Source organism: Onychomys torridus, chromosome 7 (assembly GCF_903995425.1).
Source record: "Onychomys torridus chromosome 7, mOncTor1.1, whole genome shotgun sequence".
Taxonomy (NCBI): Eukaryota; Metazoa; Chordata; class Mammalia; order Rodentia; family Cricetidae; genus Onychomys; species Onychomys torridus.
Window position 1 is genome coordinate 79,701,997 of NC_050449.1, and position 21,923 is coordinate 79,723,919.

At 37.1% G+C, this 21,923-nt stretch overlaps 1 protein-coding gene across 7 annotated transcripts in view; it reads left to right on the forward strand.

Annotated features, from left to right (window-relative positions):
• Positions 1–21,923, forward strand: part of Dop1a (DOP1 leucine zipper like protein A) — a 106,457-nt gene that overhangs the window by 46,470 nt on the left and 38,064 nt on the right. For 3 of the 7 annotated variants that reach the window (XM_036193034.1, XM_036193033.1, XM_036193037.1), the window contains 12 exons: positions 3,103–3,202; positions 4,148–4,257; positions 5,265–5,373; positions 7,614–7,734; positions 8,197–8,316; positions 9,964–10,078; positions 10,431–10,460; positions 11,021–11,254; positions 16,602–17,220; positions 17,783–18,057; positions 19,161–19,313; positions 20,958–21,055. In XM_036193034.1, the coding sequence (XP_036048927.1) occupies positions 3,103–3,202; positions 4,148–4,257; positions 5,265–5,373; positions 7,614–7,734; positions 8,197–8,316; positions 9,964–10,078; positions 10,431–10,460; positions 11,021–11,254; positions 16,602–17,220; positions 17,783–18,057; positions 19,161–19,313; positions 20,958–21,055 (2,084 nt within the window). The remainder of the gene's footprint in view (positions 1–3,102; positions 3,203–4,147; positions 4,258–5,264; positions 5,374–7,613; positions 7,735–8,196; positions 8,317–9,963; positions 10,079–10,430; positions 10,461–11,020; positions 11,255–16,601; positions 17,221–17,782; positions 18,058–19,160; positions 19,314–20,957; positions 21,056–21,923) is intronic. The other 4 variants (XM_036193035.1, XM_036193038.1, XM_036193039.1 and 1 more) reach the window with 2 other exon arrangements.

Sequence of the window (21,923 nt, forward strand, 5' to 3'; positions counted from 1 at the left end):
GAAGAGCTGAAGGCAATTAATGACTGCTGAGAGAGGGAGCATCAGTATTCCCGGGGATGAGCCGCCAGTTGGTTTTCTAGTCCTGAGTGGTCAGCCCTCAAAACATACATGCATGTAACACTAACTCAGTGTGGATGTAACCGGCTTGTTAAATAAGAAACACAGAACCGATTGCAGAGTTAAAAACCACGAGGTCAGAGCAAGAGCAGAAAACCTTACCCTTCACTGCTTCTGCTGTTCTTCCTCTCCGCATGAGACCTACTTCTGTGTGTCCTGTCTATTTAAAGACTTTCTGTTCTGTTTTCTCATTGGTTGTAAACCCAGCCACATGACCTCCTCGTCACTGCCTGTTTGTACAGATCTCCAGGTCTTCTATGGTTGGTATTGAGATTAAAGGCATGTGTCTGCCATGCTGGCTGTATCTTTGAACACACAGAGATCCGCCTAGTGCTGGGATTAAAGGCGTGCCCCACTACTGCTCAGCTTCTGCTCTGGCTTGCTCTGACCTCAAGGCAACTTTATTGACATACAAATAAAATCACATTTCAATACAAATAAAATATCACTATAACTCAGAAAGTGTATTTATATATTTATTCATTTATAACAGCTAAAGGTAAAGAAGCTATGAGTTGTAGAAGGATGAGGTGGGACTTGGAGGGAAGAGAGAAAAATAGAAATGATGTAAATACAGTTCATATTTATGAAGCTTAAAAAAATTAGGTACTGAAAAGTTTTTTAGCTCAGTGTCTGGAAGCAGTATAACTTCAGCACACAGAGTCTTCCACAATTTAATCTTCTTTTGGAATTGCCAATATTATTATTTATATGAGCATTGTTTCTATTTAAGTGACAATATCACTTTGCTTGAGGAATGACTACTAAATGTCAAAACCTAAAAGATCGTATTTTATATTAGATATAACCCAACATGTTATAAAGACTATAGTTTGGCAAAAACAATATTCTGTTTTGTTTTTGTTTTTTTCTAAAGCTTTTCGGTTCTAAACTGGAACTAAGACAACCATCTTACATGTATAATTTTCCGTATACACAACAGTAAAGGTTATGAACTGAAAAGAGTACCTTGAGTGACAAGCTCAAGTTTCAGTAACGTTCTTTTAAAAGAGCCGTGAACTGGCTAGTTTTCCTTCCTTCTTTCCTTCCTTCTGTGTACTGGAATTGAACCCAGGGTCTCCTGCAAACCCATCTACCACTGAGCTATACCATTAACTGTTTAACTTTTTTGCTGTTCTTTCTATTTTCCTCCAAGAACATGGCAGCAAAAATGCAGATTGTAAGTACAGTGGTCTCTCTACCCAGCTGCCTTTCGTGGGGATGTGCCCCCTTGTTTGGCTTGTTTCTTCCATACTGGAGGAACTGTCAACCCAGCAGAAGAAAGAGGAAATACATTTAGATATTGCTATGGTGTTTTCTTTATGTTACGTAGCTGGTCTTCATCCTGTAGGACTCCAGGAAGAGCACCTAGGGAGCACACTTGACAAGGTTTCTTGTTTACTGGCAGTATCTGTAAAGAATGGGCATAATTTGTCACCTGTGGATGGCCTGTGTAGCATCTGCTAATTCTGGGGATGACTCCCTTTCTATGTTAGGAAAATTGTATAGAGAGGGTTCACTGTGACTAAGGAAAGAGTAGCTCTGCAGTACTACCCAAACATTTTATTTTTGACTGTGCTTTCAGGCCTTAAGAGGCCCAGGTGCTTTTTGTTGTTTTTTAATTTTTTTTATTAGTTCTTTGAGAATTTCAGAATTTGATCATATTCATCCTCCAACTCCTCCCAGATCTACCCCTCCCTCGCCACGCACCCATCATTGTATCTTTTGTTTTTTTACTTAACACATTCAGTCCAGTTTGTGCTGCACATATACTCCTGAGTGTGTAGTCTTGCACAGAAGCAGGGTTGACCTTCCAAGCCATACCTTTAAAGAAAACTGCTCCCCTTTCCAGAAACAGAATAGCTCACAGCTCCAGCATGGACAGGGGAGGAGGGCACAGAGGACCAGCCCTAGTTACGGAGCTACTGGCAATTGTTAGCTGCCGGGCACTTTTTTTACCGAGTAATTTTAAATTGGTCAGTTTCTGGGATGGGATTTAAGATTCCAAGATTCTATATTTCAGTGATTACCTAGTGATGCTCTTTTAAAATTGATACTTACCTTGTGTGTGCTTCAGTTGTACATACAGAGACAACTGTTAGGAGTCAGTTCTTTCCTTCCACCTCAGAATCCTAGGCTTCAGTTCAGGTCTTTGGGTTTGCATGACATGAACTTTAACCCACTGAATCCCCAATAGTATCCTTAATATTAACAACAAATTTATTAGCTCTCTCCCATCTTTTCTTTTAACTTTCACCTCTTTTGATTGAAATAGGATCATCAGTCATTTTTAAACACCAAATTAAAGCTAGAGGAGGAAATCTGAAGGAAAAACGTTAAAGCTATTTGTTAGAACAATTTTGGATTGGATTTTGTTTATTTGTGGGTGTTTTCCATGTTTGAGATACGACAAATAGAATTTAAAAACAAAAAAACAGGACTGAATTGATGCTAAAAGCTTCCCGAACACTTTAAAGCAGACTAACGGTTGTGACTTCCTACTGTTTGTCCTCTTTATAATCCTTGTTTGTGTCAGCGTTTCCTCTTGACGGAGAACTAAAGAGAGCTTTAAATGTGATGCTAAGAGTAAGGGAGTTGTAGTTCCAGCTATACAACTAAAGCTGTAGTTGGGCAGGTGGGCCTCGTGACACACATTTACGGGGGAGGTAGAGGCAGGAAGAAAGAACTGAAAGTCACAGTGGAAGCTCAGGACCATCCTTTGCTGCTAAGGGAGTTTGAGAACAGACTTGTAAGCTCTGAGACTACCCAGAAAGAAACTGAATCATGGTACCTTTCTTCCTGTTTCCTATTTCCTCACCTATGAATTAGAAATTATAGCTCCTGTATTTGAAAGGTTAGCTAAAGCAATGTTATATAAAAACACGACACACTCTAATATTCTAAGCCAATTTTATGGCATTCCTTTTTTTAAAGAGTAAAAACAGTAGCATACTTCTGTTAAGTATAACTACATTCCTTTTTCAGGCCACTCGACCAGATATGATCAGGATCTTGTCAGCAGCCCTTCATGTAGTACTGAGGAGGGATATGTCCCTGAACCGAAGACTTTATGCATGGCTTCTTGGTAGGTATTTAATGAATATGCTTATAATTGACAAAAGAAATAAGACTACCATGCATAAGTATTCTCAAATTGTATGAAGAACTAAGTATTTGTGTGTAAGTGAACACTAAAACCTAAAAACCATGCCAGAAAGATGGATCTGTAGTTAAGAACATCTGCTGCTCTTCTGGAGGACCAGGGCTTACTTGCCAGCACCTGCATCGGGTGGCTCAGAACCACCTGTAATTCCAGCTCCAGGGGATCCAGTGCCCTTTCCTGACACATGCATTCAAATAGCATACACACACTAAAAATCAGTCAATCAGTCCCAGGTTGGAGGACTATTCATGATGACATTTTTGAGCAAATTTCAGAAGCCTCTTAATTGAAGGGGCTAATTGAATCCTTAAAGTCATATTCACTTTAACAAGATGTCTTTCCTGTTATAAATTGCTACAATTACACTTAATGTTAGTATATTAAAAAGAATACATGAATAGACAAAATAATAACAAAATTCCAAAAACTTTCAAGTCATCAAGGAACCATAAGTAGTAATTACCACTGTCTCACAGATGACATCAGTGTGAGACACTGTATGTTTAGGCCATAGAGCATTATATACATGTCTTCTTCAACCTTTGTATGACTGTTTTGCCTGTCCTCACAGCCTCTTACTAGAGTGAAGGACATTTGATAACTTACCTTAGATAGTGTAAAGCCTCAATTATTTCACTGTAAGATTTGGGGTAAAATAAGAAGATAATTCTGGAAGGATACTATTAGACTCATCTACTGAATTGGTTTCCCTTTATTAAACTATCTAAAATGGTCTCTCTTGCTGACACTGAATGGGCTACTAATTGGGTAAGTGTTTAGTGCCGTTTTTTGAGATATTTTAGCATTTAGTGAGCAACAGTTTTAAGACTTCCATTTTAATTACTTTTGTGATTTATTCCCATGGAGGTTTTGATAACAACGGTGCTATCATAGGACCCAGGAGCACAAGACACAGTAATCCTGAAGAACATGCCACTTACTATTTTACAACCTTTTCAAAAGAATTATTAGTCCAGGTAATGGCTGTTTCCATTATTCTTTGCTTACCCCCTGTTGAAAAAGCCTAAGACCTAAGTCCTGTTTTAATTGAATTCATAATTGAAGAAGTCAAGATAACACTCAGAAACTTCCAAAGAATGACTGTAATAGGCATATAGCTACAGCAAAATGGTGATCATAGCTGTACTCCCACAAGAGGACAGATTTTTGCCTGTCTGCCGTGTGAAAGCTGGAGCTTTTCAGAAAGTGGCCAGGACTCATGTTTCGTGTAAAACTTTGAGTGGATTGGGCTTTTGCAGGCTAGATCTGGTAGGACTGTCATGCTCATAGAAACATTAAAATTATCTATTTATTTCGTCTTATATTTATTTAAGATATCTCAAAATGTTCTAAGAAAATGTATTAAGGAAACAAATGATTGCTCAAGCATTTTTCTTTATTTACTTATTTGATTTTGAGACAGGATGTAGCTGTGAAGCTCAGTTGGTCTTGAACTCAAGATCTGCCTGCTTCAGCTTCTGAAGTGCTAAGATTATAGGTGTGTACCATAAGCCCCACTTGAAGCATTTTTAAATGAAGAAAATTATACACTGAATTTTGAATAACTAAGAAGATAATTACATACTATACCCCTCAGTAATAAGATGACATAGATGAAATATATGTCCTAAACAAACATCTTCATCTAGAGGGCCAGTTCCCTCCCTCCCTCCCTCTCTCCCTCCCTCTCTCTCTCTCTCTCTCTCTGAAAATTTATGATCTAGATTGATGGTATGTACTTATAGCCCCAGCACTCAAAGAACTGAAGCAGGAGGGCGGTGGGTTTGTTGTCAACCAGTCTTTATAGTGAGGCCTTGTCTCAAAAATAAACAACAAACTAATACTTATAATTTAAGTATGTTGCTTTCTCTAGATAGATGAGTCTGGTATCTTTCCTCCTGGCAAAGAAAGAAGTCATCAATCAGAATAGCACAGGGGATGTAAAGATTCTGCTAAATCATTAGTATGCTTTCCTCTTTTAAAGGCCATGGTGGGAATCTTACAAGTGAATGGATTTGGAGAAGAAAGCACACTCATGCAGGATCTAAAACCTTTTCGGATTTTAATCAGTTTATTGGACAAACCTGAGCTAGGTAATATATGCTGCTGTTACAAAATATAAGATGACATGTGTTTTTGTATTGTTTCACGATAAAAATAAGATGAAGACATTGGGAAAATTGCTGTATCCTTTTTTTTTTTTTTTTTTTTTAGTTTTGTATTATAACATTTATTAAAATAATGCTATGGGTTAATAGAAATAGCAAAGAACCAAAGACTTAAAATTTAAAATGCAAGCTGTGTAAAATCCAAACTGAAACCCAGAAGTATCTAATGTATTCATTCATTAGCTAACTAAAAGCTCAAGAAAGACAAGACACCCAATATAATAAACTACTGCAAAAGGCAATTTTTAGTTATGAAAATTGTGGATTTTAGCCAGGCAGCAGTGGCGCACGCCTTTAATCCCAGCACTCGGGAGGCAGAGCCAGGCGGGTCTCTGTGAGTTTGAGGCCAGCCTGGTCTACAGAGCGAGATCCAGGACGGGCACCAAAACTACACAGAGAAACCCTGTCTCAAAAAAAAATCGTAGATTTTGCATTTTATATCCTTTTCTCAATCAAGAAAAAAATTCTTTTGAATGTTATATAACATACATATAAAAAAAGATAGAAAAAATACCTTATAAACTTGTAACAGTGGCTGTACATTATCTTACATGTTTCTCATAGGCAGGTTGGTTATGGTATATACATAGCATGAAACTACTAAAATAATAAAAGAACAGACAAAAAAAAATACATGTCAGCGACATTGCCATCTACCCACACTAAAAAAATTACATAATATTGTCAGGGAAAAAGTCCTAAAAACTGCATACTTTAATAAGAAAAAAATTCAGTAGAGTGACAATACTGAGATTCCAAAAGTCATGCTTTTTCAGTTAACTCAAAACATTGTCAACTAAGTTTTCAAAAGTTGGTTCAGAGCTAGCATTACTCATAAACATCACATATCTATTGCTTTACATATTTACTTTCTTCCCCATAAAAGACCTTTGATAAACATCAAAAATATCCAGGTATAACACAGCTGAGATGGGACTGGATCAAATGCTGTCACTGTTTTTTTTTTTCTATCTTCTCAAATGTTCTGAGTGTCGCATATTTATTCAACTAACCAAACAAAAGAAAAATCAAAATGGCACAACATATATTATAAATAAATCAAAATCACCACATGTGTAACAGAAAGACAAAGGAAAGCAGTGATACATTATTTTCTTTACTATGCAATAGACGGTCCTTGTTTTGTACTCCACTAGCTTTGGTTTAATATACCACTGTATACTTTTAAGTACACATTCTCTACAATTTCTTAACTGAAGTTAAAGATGTGTATGTTAGCATCAGACGTATGTCTTATACTGTGTTAGGCAGCAAAGTCATTTTTTTTTAAAGATGTCATCTCAACTCCTTTTAATCATTATTTACTGAAATGGAAACATTTTTGATCTGACATAACTAATAGAATTTGAGGAATGGAGCAGAAATATGAGTTATGTCTTTCCTTCATGGTCTTCTTGTTGCTGTTGCTTTCTGTAGTTTCTTTCATTGTGTGTTTATTTTATGTCAGATCTACTAGAAAATTAACTGTAGTACTTAACACAAACTAAAAATAGCAATTATCTTTTAAAGTATGTAAATTTTCTAATTCTGGTATTTTGGCACATGCTATAATTAGCCAACTTTCAAAAGTGAAATTTGTAAATATGAAAGTAGCAAGTTGTGTCAAGAACTTCAATAGAGTCATTTTGAGGTATTCTGTGATGGTGATAATGCTGAGAGGATTTTTTAAGGATTATGGTAACTGTGAAGCAGTCAAATTTATCCTTCTTGAGTTTGAGTTATTTAGTAGCAGTATTGATGTGGCAACATCTACTGGACAGTTGTTCTAAGAGCTACATGGTGTACCTTGCAGATGTTTCTCTAAATCTTTAAGACTGTCCTGTAAGGCTGGTGATATTCTCCTTATTTGGGATGAGGAAACTAAGACTCAAAAACTGAAGAGCCTGTCGAAGGCAACAGACTTAATAAAGCCAATTTTCCTGATTTTGTCGCTTCTATTAATGTGACTCTGTTCTTGAAATAGACATTTATCTCATTACTTGCTATTGCACCACGTTTCAAAAGTTTAGCTTCTGGGGAGAAAAAAAAAATCTCTTCATAAGGTGCTTTTTTCAGAGCATGCTTTAATTGGACCATTCTTCTGGTCATCATGATTTGCTAGCCCTAGTCATCACCGCATATAATTTGTTGTATATTAATTTTAGGACCTGTAATTTTAGAAGATGTTCTAATTGAGGTATTTAGAACATTGTATTCTCAATGCAAAGCAGAATTGGATCTTCAGATGGAACCACCCTTCAGCAAGGACCATGCTCAGTTAAGCAGGTAAATTACTAAAAATTAAGTATGACAAAAAGATGGCCTAATAGACCCTAGTGTATGAATTCCTATAATGTGATTGTTAGTAATGGCTAGTGATCTTACTCTAAAGTTTATATTATGATAAATCAAATTGTCACTTTCATAGTATATAGTATCATAATTAATTGCACTCATTGTTCAGGCAGGTACGTTAAACAAGACAACAATCACCACTTGATTTCTTGAATGGTTCTGAATCATATCTGTTTGGGAAATCAATGTGAATAGTTGGGCTGATGAGATGACTCTGGGTAAAGAAAGGCACTTGGCTCCAAGAGTAGGAATGGATTATGTCACTATTGTGGTCTTCCTCCTACTAGACAGTATTCTAGCAGAGTGGAGCAATGTGGACTACCTTAGTAACACTGACTCAGTTTTGAAAGAAATATCAGTATTTGTAGTTGTTTGATTTCTTTTCTTTTTCAGTAAATTAAGGGAAAACAAGAAAACAGCTGAGCTGATTAAAACTGCGAATCTTCTCTTTAATTCCTTTGAACCTTATTATATGTGGGATTACATTGCACGCTGGTTTGAAGAATGTTGTCGGTAGGTTAACTGCTTCATTTGTTATGGTGTAATAACATTCAAAACTAACTTTTAGCTTTTAAAATGTTCTTTTATACATTTTACTCCTACTGAAACTGTTCATTATTTACCCATAATCTAAATTTACCTTGTCAATCCAGCATATAAAAATCTTTGGTCATATAATCTTAGAATTGGAAAGGAACTTAGAGGTGAGTATCCACTCGCCAACATGGATCAACTATTCATGTGTCTGGCCTGCAGCGACGCACTCTGTTTGACCTCAGAGAAGATAGCAGTCGGCATCCCATTTATTAATAGGACCACTTTGTTTTCAGAGACTTAGAAGCATCCCATATGGCAAGTGATGAGCAATTGTAAACACATCATACTTTAGGAGAGAAAGCCTGAAGTACCATCTGAAATCCCTAGAGTGCTAGTGAAGCAGAGAGACATCTCTATCTGGACTCCACACTCCAATTAACATAGAGTCAAAAAGGAGGCATGTCCAATCTTGAGTCTAGAAGCATTTAGAAACGTAAAAGTGTATGAAGACTTTAATGACTTAGGGATTTGCCTGCTTGTCCTGTTGTCAGAGCACCCAATTGAAAAGCATTGTGCTAGGCATATTAGAGTCCCTGACCTCAGGAACTTTAGAGTGGGACAAGTAAGATATGCACATGTTTAGAGTATAGAAAACTATACTCTGTTTTCTACACATATACTCACCTGTCTGTGCTAAATATTCTATATTCCCAACACACATCCATGCTTCTTGTACTAACCTGAACTATTTCTTAAACATTCACCACCTTTTGTGCTGCTGAGCCTTCTCTGTGCTATTCTTAACATATCCTACTACTTCCTGTGTTCTTCTGGAATGGTCCTATAGAGGGGTCCCTCACCTTACAGTAGTCTTGACTCTCTCAAATCCCACATCAGAATCTGCTATCCCCATACTTTCCATTGGTTTTATTTATTTCTCCACCTGTTTATGTTTCTTGATGGTCAAGTACTATATAATTATATCTTGAGAGTATAGGGCAATGTTTGGTCAAATAGAATTAATATTGGTAATATCAGTGTTTCTTGTGTCTTGTCTTAGACAAAAAAAACTTCATGTAAAACATATTTGATCTCAGACCTTGACAGAGAGTTACATTCCAGAAATGAGAAACATAGGTTGGTGTAACAGCAACACAGTAACTACCTTGTGAACCAAGTGTCTTAGTTTAGAAATCAAATAAAAAACATTCACGTCTACTAGGACATAGCCATGGTGAAAGCAGTGCAAATCTCAGCAAATGTGTTACATCCAGGAATCTCAGCAAGTGTGTTACATCCAGGAATCTCAGCAAGTGTGTTACATCCAGAAATCTCAGCAAGTGTGTTACATCCAGGAATCTCAGCAAGTGTGTTACATCCAGAAATCTCAGCAAGTGTGTTACATCCAGGACACTTCGAGTCACAGAGCAGGAGTTCCAGGGACCTCACTTGGAGAAGTTTTCATGAAAGCAGTGTGGTAGTTAGTGTTCTAGGGCAATAGGAATGAACATCACTATGTGTCCCAGTCTTGACTTGGGCCTTATTTGTTAAGACAGTGATGTAGTCACGTGTCTTCATATCATGTGAGTGTGTTTGATAAAGTCAACTTTTTTTTTCTCTTAGGAGAACACTGCATGCCAGACTTCAGGTTGGGCCTGGAGACAGTAGTGACTCATCTGAGTTACAGCTGACCAATTTCTGCTTACTGGTGGATTTTTTGTTGGATATTGTCTCTTTGGTAAGACTATCTTGATAAAAAGAAAAGCAAGGAATCTTAAGAGCATAGTTTCTAAATTTCATGTGTAATTTAAATGTCATCTTCTGATAAATTCCATCTTTAAAACTAAAGGTTTTTCCTTTGGCATAGCTTTTTTCCATAACATTTTCCAAACATTTTTGTCTTCTTGGCATGTATATATAGAATACATGGAATCTACTTCCTGATTGCATGTTGTAAAATCGTATGTTTAGTGGGTGGAATTCTGGTCCTGCATTTATATTTGTTAACGATGCTTTCTGTTACATGAAGACTGTTGGAAATGTTTTCCCTTGTGTTTTCTCTCCTCAACTCTTTGCTTTCTCATTTGAAGCCTACTAGAAGTATGAGGGTGCTGTGTCAGGTATGGCATTCAGCCTGTTTTTATCTTAACTGACTTTATTCACTTCCATTAGAATCTCATTAATAAAGCTTGTAAAACTGGGGTATCTAGTTATATAATGCTTAAAGTCCTTAGATTGAGAATATGGGGGTTGGGGGGTTTGTGACAATGTGTTTGTCCTGTGGAGGCCAGAAGTTGACATTGGGTGTCTTCCTGAATCACTCTCCACCTTACTTCTTGAGATGGGGTCCTGGAGCTTGCCAATTAGACTAGACTGGTTGACTACTGGCCCTCAGGAACCTGCCTATCTCCCTGTGCCCTAGCACTGGGATTACAGATGTGCACCACCTCACCTGGCTTTGATGTGGGAGCTGGGGATCCGAACTCAGGTCTTCATGCTTGCACAGCATGCACTTTACCCACTGAGCCATCCGCAGACACTTCATACAGATTTATAAGTCATTAATATTGAAATGCCTATGAACTGATGGGAGCATGATGCCTATAAAACATGAGCAAAAATGGAGCCTTTATGACTTTCCTATTATATATCAATTTTTTCAACTTTCTTTTATTTTCAGGAAACTTATATTGAAATCCAGACAGAACACCTGCCCCAGTTACTGCTAAGGATGATTTCTGCCTTGACAAGCCATCTCCAGACATTACGCTTGTCCGAGCTCACAGATTCTCTAAGGCTCTGCTCAAAGATCCTTAGCAAGGTTCAGCCCCCACTGTTATCTGCTGGCACTGGAGGTGTGGTACAGTTTCCAAGTGGGCAGAAGAGCACAGTCAAAGAATGGGAAGACAAAAAGGTAATGTTCACTGGGTTCTTGGTATCAGTTCAGTTAAGGTTTTCAGTGCAGAACATTTGTTGAGTTAAATCATTTAACTATCAGTGAATCTTTCTAAGGTCAAAGTGCTTTGGCAATAGAATCTTGTTAACTTTGGTCGCTTTATAGTTTGATTGTCTATGTCAGTACTTTATGGTAGAAGTAAAATAGGTAAGACACTTAGCTTTAGAAATTTAAAATTTTCTGTTTGTCACATTAAAAAGAAGCAGATGCCACTGTTTTACTTAGCCAAGTATAACAAATACATTATCATTTCAGTACGTAATGTATACAAAATTGATGTCATGAAAATGAATTTGATCCTTTATTTCTTTGTACTGTCTTCAAAATATACTGAACATTTTATTTTTAGAGCACATCTTTATACAACTATCAAATTTTTAGTAGGAATTCTTGATACATACTGGTTTGTGAAATTTATATATGAAAATTTACAGTCATATCCAAGTTGTTACAAACATGCTTAGTTTGATAATAGCTTTGTTATCATTTTTTATTTTAATTTAAAAAATTGAATGCCTCAGTCTCATTAGCTACATTGTAAGTATCCAGTAGACACAAAAGGCATTTCCTATTATGTGGGTAACAAGCCTATATATAAATTTTATTTCTTCTTTCACTTCACCAAATTTTTGGCATGATTTTTCTGAAGTCTATCATCATTTTTTTTTCAAGCACCCATATGCTCAATATTTTCTTTGTGAAATTGAGTAAAAGTAAAACCTCTGTATTTATACACATATATATCTACAATATCTAAACATGTAATATATACTTTTAATGTCATGCCAATAATATACTTTAATACCAATGAAATCCTTATAGAAAAGTCAGTGATTTAATTCCTTTCAGACTTACATTAAAATATCTACTAAGGGCCAGTAAAATGACTCAGTGAGTAAAGGCATTTGCTCTTCGGCCCGATGACCTGAGTTCAGTCCTCAGAACCCACATGGTAAAAGGGAAGAACTGACTCCCAAGGGTTGTGCTCTGATGTCCATGAACACACCCACACAAACACATACACACAATAAGTAAATGAAAAACAGTCAATCTAGTGAAGTATGAGTGAAGATGTTCAGTTGAATTACATGTTAATTATATGAAACATAGTCACATGAGCACTATGTTAATGTAAGTATTTGAAAGTTCCTGGAGAATCAGGTTTGTTGTCTATAATCCTGTGGTTGTGTAATTGTCCCTTTTCTTTGGATAACCTGTTTCCTCCCTGCAACATAGAATTTGAGGGTAATATGTACAACCTTTCCCACCAGCTGTTAATCCTGAAACATTTTTCTCATTCTATATCCTTCATAATGAAAGTAAACTAGCTCATTTTAAGTATATTTGGGGTTATTCTACATAAACTGGAGCCATTTCTTCAGTCCTTTCCAGCCTGCTTGTCATGTATGTATAACATATTCTGTTTCTGCCATGAGTGGAAAGTTCTTTCATTGGACTCTCCTTACCTTGTGCTCTGAGATTTTTCGTAGAAATAAAACTAAAAAGCATTTAACTGATATTGCAGTTGAGTGAGACTTATGGGAGTTAGAGAAGACACACCTTAACCATTTTTTCAGTAACATATTCAATATGTGAAAATGTACATGTTTCTCTGAAGGCCTTTATTGATGATCATAGGTAATGAGGTAAATGAGTCTGGGTTCAAGTAAATCCAGCACAATACAGTCTAGATTATAATGACTTGTTAACATTGATTATGACTCCCATATCCATCCATCTTTCCATTCATCCTTCCTTCCCCTTTTATGCTTCCAGCCATATATGTTTGTCCTATTATTTTCCTGAAGTACAATAGTATAATCTTAGATATATGGAAGTTGATAATATTTTCAAGCTGAGGCTATATTTTTGAAATGTATGTGAAGGGCAACATCTTTTAACAATTGTGAACCTAGTTTGACCTCATGGCACTTAGTATCTTTTATAATATCATTGTATTGGGCATCTAAAATAACTATATAGCTACATAATATAGTCTAAACCAATAAATATTATGTATGCCAGCTTAATTGGGTCTATAGATTAAAGTCATTTACCTTAGATCATCCTTTGTATTAATACAAAAACAATTAAATAGGAATAAGCTAATGATCAGTTTTTATTGGAATAAGGCTTCTTTTGTAAAAAGTATATCATTTTAGATGGTGAATAATCTTTCAAAGAGAAAAATAAGTTCAATCTTCTAGCCACTCTAGACTTTGACACCATAATATGAAGAGTTGTGCTGTACCTAGTAATACTGTAGTCATGTTTAAAAAAACAAAACAACAAAAACAAACAAACAAAAAACCCAGAGTTGAAAAATCACCCTCTCTAAAACTCCTGTGTTGACCACTTAACTTTTCTACTGCAACCTTAGGCAAGTTTATTTTAATCTCCCTGAAATTCAGTTTTCTTTATGTTGTTTTTTGTTTTTCAAGACAGGGTTTCTCTGTGTAATAGCCTTGGCTGTCCTGGAACTTGCTTTGTAGACCAGGCTGGCCTCGAACTCACAGAGATCCGCCTGAGGCGTGTGTCACCATGCCCAGCTTGAACTTCAGTTTTCTGTCTTTGAAATAGAGAAATTACTTGGTTCATTCAATAGCTTTTAGGAACTAACTGTACAGTGTCTACACTTCTCAACCCTTTCTTTCCCTCAAGCTAAGACATTATTAACTAGTGATTACACATTTAATTACAGTTAAATTAATGTATATATAATGATTAATGTAGGATCACATTGGAGGTAGGAGTGTAGGATGGGAGTAGGGGGTAAGAGGGTGGCTTGGCCTACCCAGGAGTCAGGGACTGCTTTCTTGAAGTGTAACCCTAGAGGAATTGTTGGGGTTGAGAAGTGTTAAAAAAGAAAGCACATGACAGGAAGAAACACTAGCAAAGGCCCTAAGGCAGAAAGGAACTCTATGCACTTGTTGCTGCGGTTATAAGAGAGGCAGGCGCCAGGTTAACGGAGCCTTGTTCGCTATACTAAGGCTTTTATCCTTTGTCTTAGGAGCAGTGGGTAGACAAAGAAGGGGAAAAGGCCAGTGCCAAAATAAAGATACATGTTTTAGAAACTTACTCTGGCGCAGTGTGGAGTATGGATCTGAGAGACAAAAGTGGCTGTGGGAGACCTGCAGTAGTGCAGGTGAGAGGTGGTGTGCAGTCGGGTAACAAGGCATGGGGAAATGGAGAATACTTTTAGAACAAAATGTAAAAGACACTAGTGAATAAGATAGGTAGGGATAATGAGTGATCACTAACATCGTGTGCTTGCTGAGCACTAGGCACTGTGCAAGGTTCCCTATTATTTAATACTTAAACTAACTGTGAAATGTAGAAAATTTTGTTATAGTAGTCCTTTTTATGAACGTTCCCATTTCCGTGATTTCAGTTGCCAGTGAGTAATGGTGGACCTAATGTGTTACGTGGAAAATTCTGGTAATAATTTACAGGTTCTAAATTGTGTGCTGCTGTTGTTTGTAGCATGATGGAGTCATGCACTGTCCTCTTGAGCATGGGAAGCATCTCTTTATCTGGCATAGGTAATCTGATATCTATACACCCCTTTCTTAGTTACCAGATGTATTCTGTCGGTGTGCTTCTTCAAGCAACCCTTGTGAAATAGCTCTGTTAACAATGCAATAAAGTGCCTACATCATTCATTTCACTTCTCATCATACTGATCCATCGTCTCAAGAAAGACGATTGTGCTAGAATAAGATATTTTGGGAGAGTCCGCATTCATGTTAGTCTTATTCTATTAGACTTGCTCTGTATGATTACTGTTGTTAATCTCTTCCTGTGCTTCTTTAGCATGGGCCTGTTGGTCTATGTCAGTGGTTCTCAACTTTCCTAATAGTCCTTATATTGTGGTAACTCCCATCCATAAAATTATTTTGTTGCTGCTTCATAACTGTAATGTTGCTACTGCTATGGATCATAATATAAATATCTGATATGCAGGATATCTGATGTGCAACTCCTATGGGAGTCATGACCCACATATTGAAAACCACTGCTCTGTATGTACAGGAAAATGTCAGTTAGTAAATTTTCAGTACTAACCATAGTTTCAGGCATCCACTTGGGTTCTTAGTGTATATGTGTACACACACACACACACACACACACACACACACACACACACACACTAGTGGATACGGGGTCACTGCTGTGTACAAATTAGGAACCTGAGGTTTGGCGACTGTCAAATTCATGGCACATATCTAGCTGACTTAGAGCTCACACCTTAAGCCACCATATTTTATGTGGGTAGAAGGCAAGTTAGAAAGGGAAGGCTTAGAGAAAGTACTAACTATTCTAGGTTCCATCTTCCTGGCTTTAGTGGATGGTGGTGTCATTCACTAACGTAGGAAACACTGGGTCATGCCTAGCTCTAAGTAGAAGTACTTAGTTCATGAATTAATAAGAAAATATTTTTATGATCTTACTCAGATTATCCTCTGTCACAGTCATTGAACACATTCATGGTATGCACATCTTTTTATTTTTTAAACAAAACCAGACAATACTTGATTCTACCCCTACTCCAGAAATGGTCATTTGTCTGTATTACCATTGATTCTAAACTGTTCCCTCTGGTCCTACCACCTAATCCATAATCTGAAGGTGATATGAGCTGAGTAACTCTCCACTGAAGCAATGTAAGTGTAAGGGCATGCAATGATATTTCAAGAGATTCACATTCATGTGGTCCCAGACACATCCTCTATTAGATTTTATTTCTAATATTTAAAATGCAAGATTTTTAATCTTGTATCTCTCATTCTTTACATTGTTTAGATATTAAGAAAGGTTGTTTCATGAAGAAGGTGAAGTAGTTATTTGAAACAAGGATACAGATTCTAAAGATTTGCACGTATATGTTTTTTTTTTGTTTGTTTGTTTTTTTTTTTTTTTTAACCTAAGGAACCTAACAAGTGTGGTGGCACATGCCTCTACTCTTGACACTTAAGAGGTTGAGGCAGGAGAATTTCAGTTAGAATTGAGCCTGGGTACATGACAAGACCTTATCTGAAAAAGCAAGTAATTAAATAAAGCCGGCCTTATTTTATGACACAATGAATGATAAATACTTGGTGAATGAGTTTATCTTCGTGTATTTATTGGAACCCTGTTACTGTTTACTGTTGATTGTAAGCAACATTAGTCAATGTGGGAACTGCTTTGGTTCCAGTGTACACCTAAGCTATCTGTAAGTAGTTTACAACTTTCTGTGAAAAGGCCACCCTTTCTAGTCCCTAGCGTCTATCTTCCTACTCAGCCTTTTGTTTAAAATCATCAGGTATCTTCAGTTCCTATGGAAAATCCTACTGAAGTATTTGAAGATGGAGAAAACCCACCAAGTAGTCGATCATCAGAAAGTGGCTTCACTGAATTTATACAGTATCAAGCAGACCGAAATGATGATCTTGACAGAGAGCTCAATGGACAGGGGACAGCTCCCATCCCCATTGGCAGCACGTCTTCAGAGACAGAGACAGCATCCACAGTGGGATCTGAAGAAACCGTCATCCAGCCACCTTCTACCTTCACTCAGGGACCAGCAGCCCGGACTGGGAAGGCAGTACAAAAGACTACAATGCAGTGCTGTGTGGAGTATGTCCAGCAGTTCCTTTCCAGACTCATCAACCTCTACATCATTCACAGTGACTCCCTTCCTCAGCCTCTGGCTGTAGACCATCAGGGTGATCTCCGTCGACCGCAAAGAGACACTTCAAAGTGGGACAGGGATTCCCAAGGGGATGCAAAAGAAAGAAGCATACATACACCAAAAACTTCAAAAGAATACCTTTCTGCCTTCCTTGCTGCCTGTCAGCTCTTCTTAGAGTGCTCAAGTTTCCCAGTCTACATTGCAGAGGGAAACCATACCTCAGAGTTACAGTCTGAGAAAGTTGACACTGGTGAGGTTGTTTCTGCCATTTCAGTATTTTATGCACTGTTTGTGCCTGTGGGGAGTGTGTTAGAGAGCAACCCCTTGGGAGTTGGTTTTCCTTCCACCATGTATGTACTAGGGATTGCACTCAGGTTCTCAGGCTTGGTGGCAAGTGCCTTTTCTCTGAGCCATCTCCCCAGCCTGAATGAAATCCAGTCATTATGGGGTGTTGTTGATAAGAGGTTATATGATTTGCATGGCTTTCACATTTTAAAAGTGAAAGTTCCAGAGTAACATTAATTTCACTACTTTTTTCTCTTATGACATCATGTGTGTTTCTGTAGGACAGTAGGCATTAGATAACATTTGTTGATAAAGTGCTTCTAAGGATAGGAAAATAGATCATATTAATTGGGACATGAAAGTATATATTTTTAAAAGTTTATGAAATTCTTATTAGTGCCTTATTTTTAAAGTTCTAAAGACTATTTGAGAAATCATGATTTAAAGATGAAGGCCTGAAGTGGCATTGTTTGTCATTTTGAAATTAACTTAAAGCTACATGACTGTTTCATGCTCTTTTGTTTCAGACTGTGAACATGCACACCCTCCACAATGGCTCCAGACTCTGATGAGTGCTTGTAGCCAAGCAAGTGATTTCAGTGTTCAGAGTGTTGCTGTGTCTCTAGTCATGGACCTGGTGGGACTGACTCAGTCTGTTGCCATGGTCACTGGGGAAAGTATCAACAGCATGGAACCTGCTCAACCCTTAAGTCCAAACCAAGGAAGAGTAGCTGTAGTTATCAGACCTCCCCTCACACAAGGCAATTTGAGGTACATAGCTGAGAAGACTGAATTTTTCAAGGTAAATTCCAAGAAATCCAGGTTATATATGGCTTAGAATGTATGATGCTTGACTTGGGGCACTGAAGTAAGGGAGAAAAGAGTTTCAACTAACCAAGAAGAAAGCCCATTTATACAATAGATATTTCTGTAGTAAGTGGATGTGATACTTTTTTTTAATAGAGTAGACCCCTGTTTTTCTAAAACTCCATGACAAGTTGTTCTGACTTCACGTTGTTTGATTACCTTTGGTGTACAAAGTCCTTCAGGAACAAGAGTGCACAGTGATTTACACAATGGTACAGGTGATTCCTTCACAGAGAACATGGTGTAGCTCACTACCTCCTACAGGGGGTTCTTTTATATTTGGGAGTTTTTAGACTCCATTTCAAGTCATTGTCCCCACGTTACACTTCCTCCTGATAGAGTAGCGTTGGTTCTATACTACCATGGTAAACCCTGAAGACTTGCCTTCTTACCAATGGCCTACATCGAAGACTGGTATATGATCGCACATATAGCTCAAATCTGACTTCATGAAACTCCATGGGCTTGGGATGTAGCTGAGTGGTAGCACGCTTGCCTAGCATGCATGAGGCATTAGAGAAGAACGAGAAAACCCTCATAGGTAGCTTGGATATTTCAATGACGAATTATATTTTAGTCTGTAACACACATTCCTAAAAATTAAATTTGATGTGAGAATGTATCAATATATTCTGGTGCTACTTTACTAAACATCAGTAAAGTAATCAAGAGTTCTTATGTAAGCCATGCAAAAACTACCTGTTACATTGCTGATTTTAAAAGAAATATTAAAGAAGTATCAGCCTGGAGAGTTGGCTCAAATTCAATTCCTAGCACTGAATGGTGTTCAAAACTGTCTGTAACTCCAGTCCCAAGGGATGCAACAACCACTTCTCACTTTTATGGGCACATGTGGTGCATTTACATACATGCAAGCAAAACATTCACCCATGGGAAATAAGTCTAAAAGAAAAGTTTTTTAAATGTATTTTAAAAGATTCTAATGTTCAGTTAGCCAGCAAGTGAACAGCAGCTTCATAAAAGTTTTGCTTTTATAAAGATTGTATAATGTAGTCACTTTCACATCTTTTTCTGTAGCATGTAGCCTTGACATTATGGGACCAGCTGGGAGATGGGACACCTCAGCACCATCAGAAGAGTGTGGAACTGTTTTATCAGTTACATAATTTGGTCCCTTCTTCTAGCATCTGTGAGGACGTTATAAGTCAGCAGTTAACCCATAAAGATAAGGTAAGTCCTTATCCTGCATGCACGTGTGCAAACACACACACACACACACACACACACACACACACACACAAATGCACACATACGTGTGCACACACATGCACACACTCAAGCTCATAATGCCAAAAGATAAATTAACCTCTCTAGGAAAATTATTATACCTGGCGTCTGAATAATCAGTAATAAAGAACATAATGGTAAATGAAAGTAATGGTATTTGGTTTGTTTTTTTTTTTTAATTTTAAATTCTAATTTGTGGCTCACCATATTCTTTCAAAATTGTTCAGAAATCAAATTTTAGATCAAATCTTGTGTTTTATTTTTTATTTTACATTATGTATAAATCTAGAATAAATTATATACCTGTTATTTTTAACATACAACAGTTTCTTTTTTAAATACTTGTTATAAGTTCTGAGTAAAGATACACACCCATGAAAAAGTTCAAACAATAGTGATTGATTCTTATATATTTCTATTGGTTGATGTATAAATACAAGCATCATAGGAAAACCATGTATTAAGCCCATAGATAAAGCAAGCACTCTTCTAACCTACCCCATGAAGATGTTTTTTAACAATTAAAGTCTTATTTGTTGGGACTTTGCTTGAAGGGTTTTATAAATATTAGGGAACAAGTGTAAAACTCTGACACCATATTTTCACTGAATTTAAAATACATGGTTTTTTTTAGAAATTCATTGAATATAATTATTTTTCTGGGAGAAAAAAAATTAAATTAAATGTTTATATTTAAAAAGAGAGAGATGCCTTGTATATGCATGATGAAGTGACATGCATGTTTTTAGCGGTCTGTTCCTTTATACAGTAATCACACTGATAAAAGTCTAAAGTAATTTTTCAGTTAAGGTGATGTTCTAGTTTGATCTCTGTTGCTGTAATAAAACATAATGGTGAAGAGTAGCTTGGAGAGGAAAGGGTTTATTTATTTGCCTTGTACTTCTGGATCATGCTATCATTGAGGGAAGTCAGAGCAGGACCATGAACAAGAAACTATGGAAGAAGTCTGCTATAGCTCGCTCTCTGGCTATTCACAGGCACAGGCTTAGCTAACTAGCTGACTCGCTTGCTTACATGCTTGCATCTTCCTTTCTTCTTTCTTTTTTTGAGACAGGTTCTCTCTATATAGCCCTAACTGGCCTGGAACTCACAGAAATCCACCAGCTTCTGCCTCCAGAGTGCTGGGATTACAGGTGTGTGCCACTACACCACACCCACCTTCAGCTAGTTTTCTTATGTAGCCCACAACAACCTGCCTAGGGATGCTTCCACAATGGAACTGGACCCTCCAAGATCAATTAGCTATCAAGACAGTGTCTCCTAGACGTGTCCTTAAGCCAGTCTGATCTAGGCAGTTCCTTATTTGAGGTTCCCTCTTCCCTGATAACTCAGGGCTGTATAAGTTACAATAAAAACTAACCAGCACAGGTAAGATTACCCTGTAGGTTAAATATTTTTGTCTATATGCAAATACTTTTATTTGACTCTACTTCCAAGTTAGAAATGTGTGTACTTGAGTACTGTGGCCATTAAACATGGTACTTGTAAACAGTTATACTGATTTTATTGAAATCACTTAATATCTTCAGTTGAGAAGAAAATAATTTAATTTCCCACATTTCTCAGAAAATAAGGATGGAAGCACATGCAAAGTTTGCAATTCTTTGGCATCTAACAAGGGATCTCCACATAAATAAGTCATCTTTTGCACGTTCCTTTGACAGGTTGGTTACATTTTATATTCACATTTTACAGTTGGATATCTTATTTGTTGTCTCTTCTTGAATTCTCTTTCAAGCTTGGCTAGAACAGGAGATGGGAATTTACTAGTTCTTCCGAAAAACTAAGTTATATTAAAATCCTTGGTAATGTCACCTAGCCAGCAGATTTTTATTTCTAATCTCTAAAGAACCAAGTGCCCTTCCTTTCTTACATTGGACCACTGATTCTATGACGACAGGAATACAGAGTGTACCCAGCCTTCCCGAATCTATAGTCACACTGTTAAAAGACTAGCCAGTCATTCTCAATCCTCTGCCTTAACTGAAAGCACTGCCAAACCCCTCCCATGGATTTGAGAATATTGATCTCCAGAGATGCTGGTGCACATATAGACCTAAAAGCAAATAGAGTTATTCATGCTTCAAATACTAGATTTGCCTTGATTCCAGGGTACATTCATTAGGTATCAGAAGATAGTAATCTTATCTTCAGGTCTTGTAGAAGTGGCCATAAATCTGTGATTACAGTCCAACTTCGGATTAACCAGTACTTTTCAGCCAGCAGCACCATTTTTAAAGGATTTTCTATTGAACCATCTGGTCATCCTATATAATGAACTAGGCCTTGAGCCAATTGCCTTACAGATAAGTTTCTAATTTGACAACCACCTGCCCTAATCTGATGGAGAATGCACTTGAGGTCCAGTAAAGTTAACTTGCACACCCAAGATTGTACAAGGGATTTGGATCTTGGGTTTTCTGATTTCAAACTATGGCCCAGACCTTTTATGGAATGTCATTACTTGAATTAAGTGCATTCTTTTGACTCCTGAAGAGAATTGAGAGCAGAGTGGCCCTCACCATCATGAAA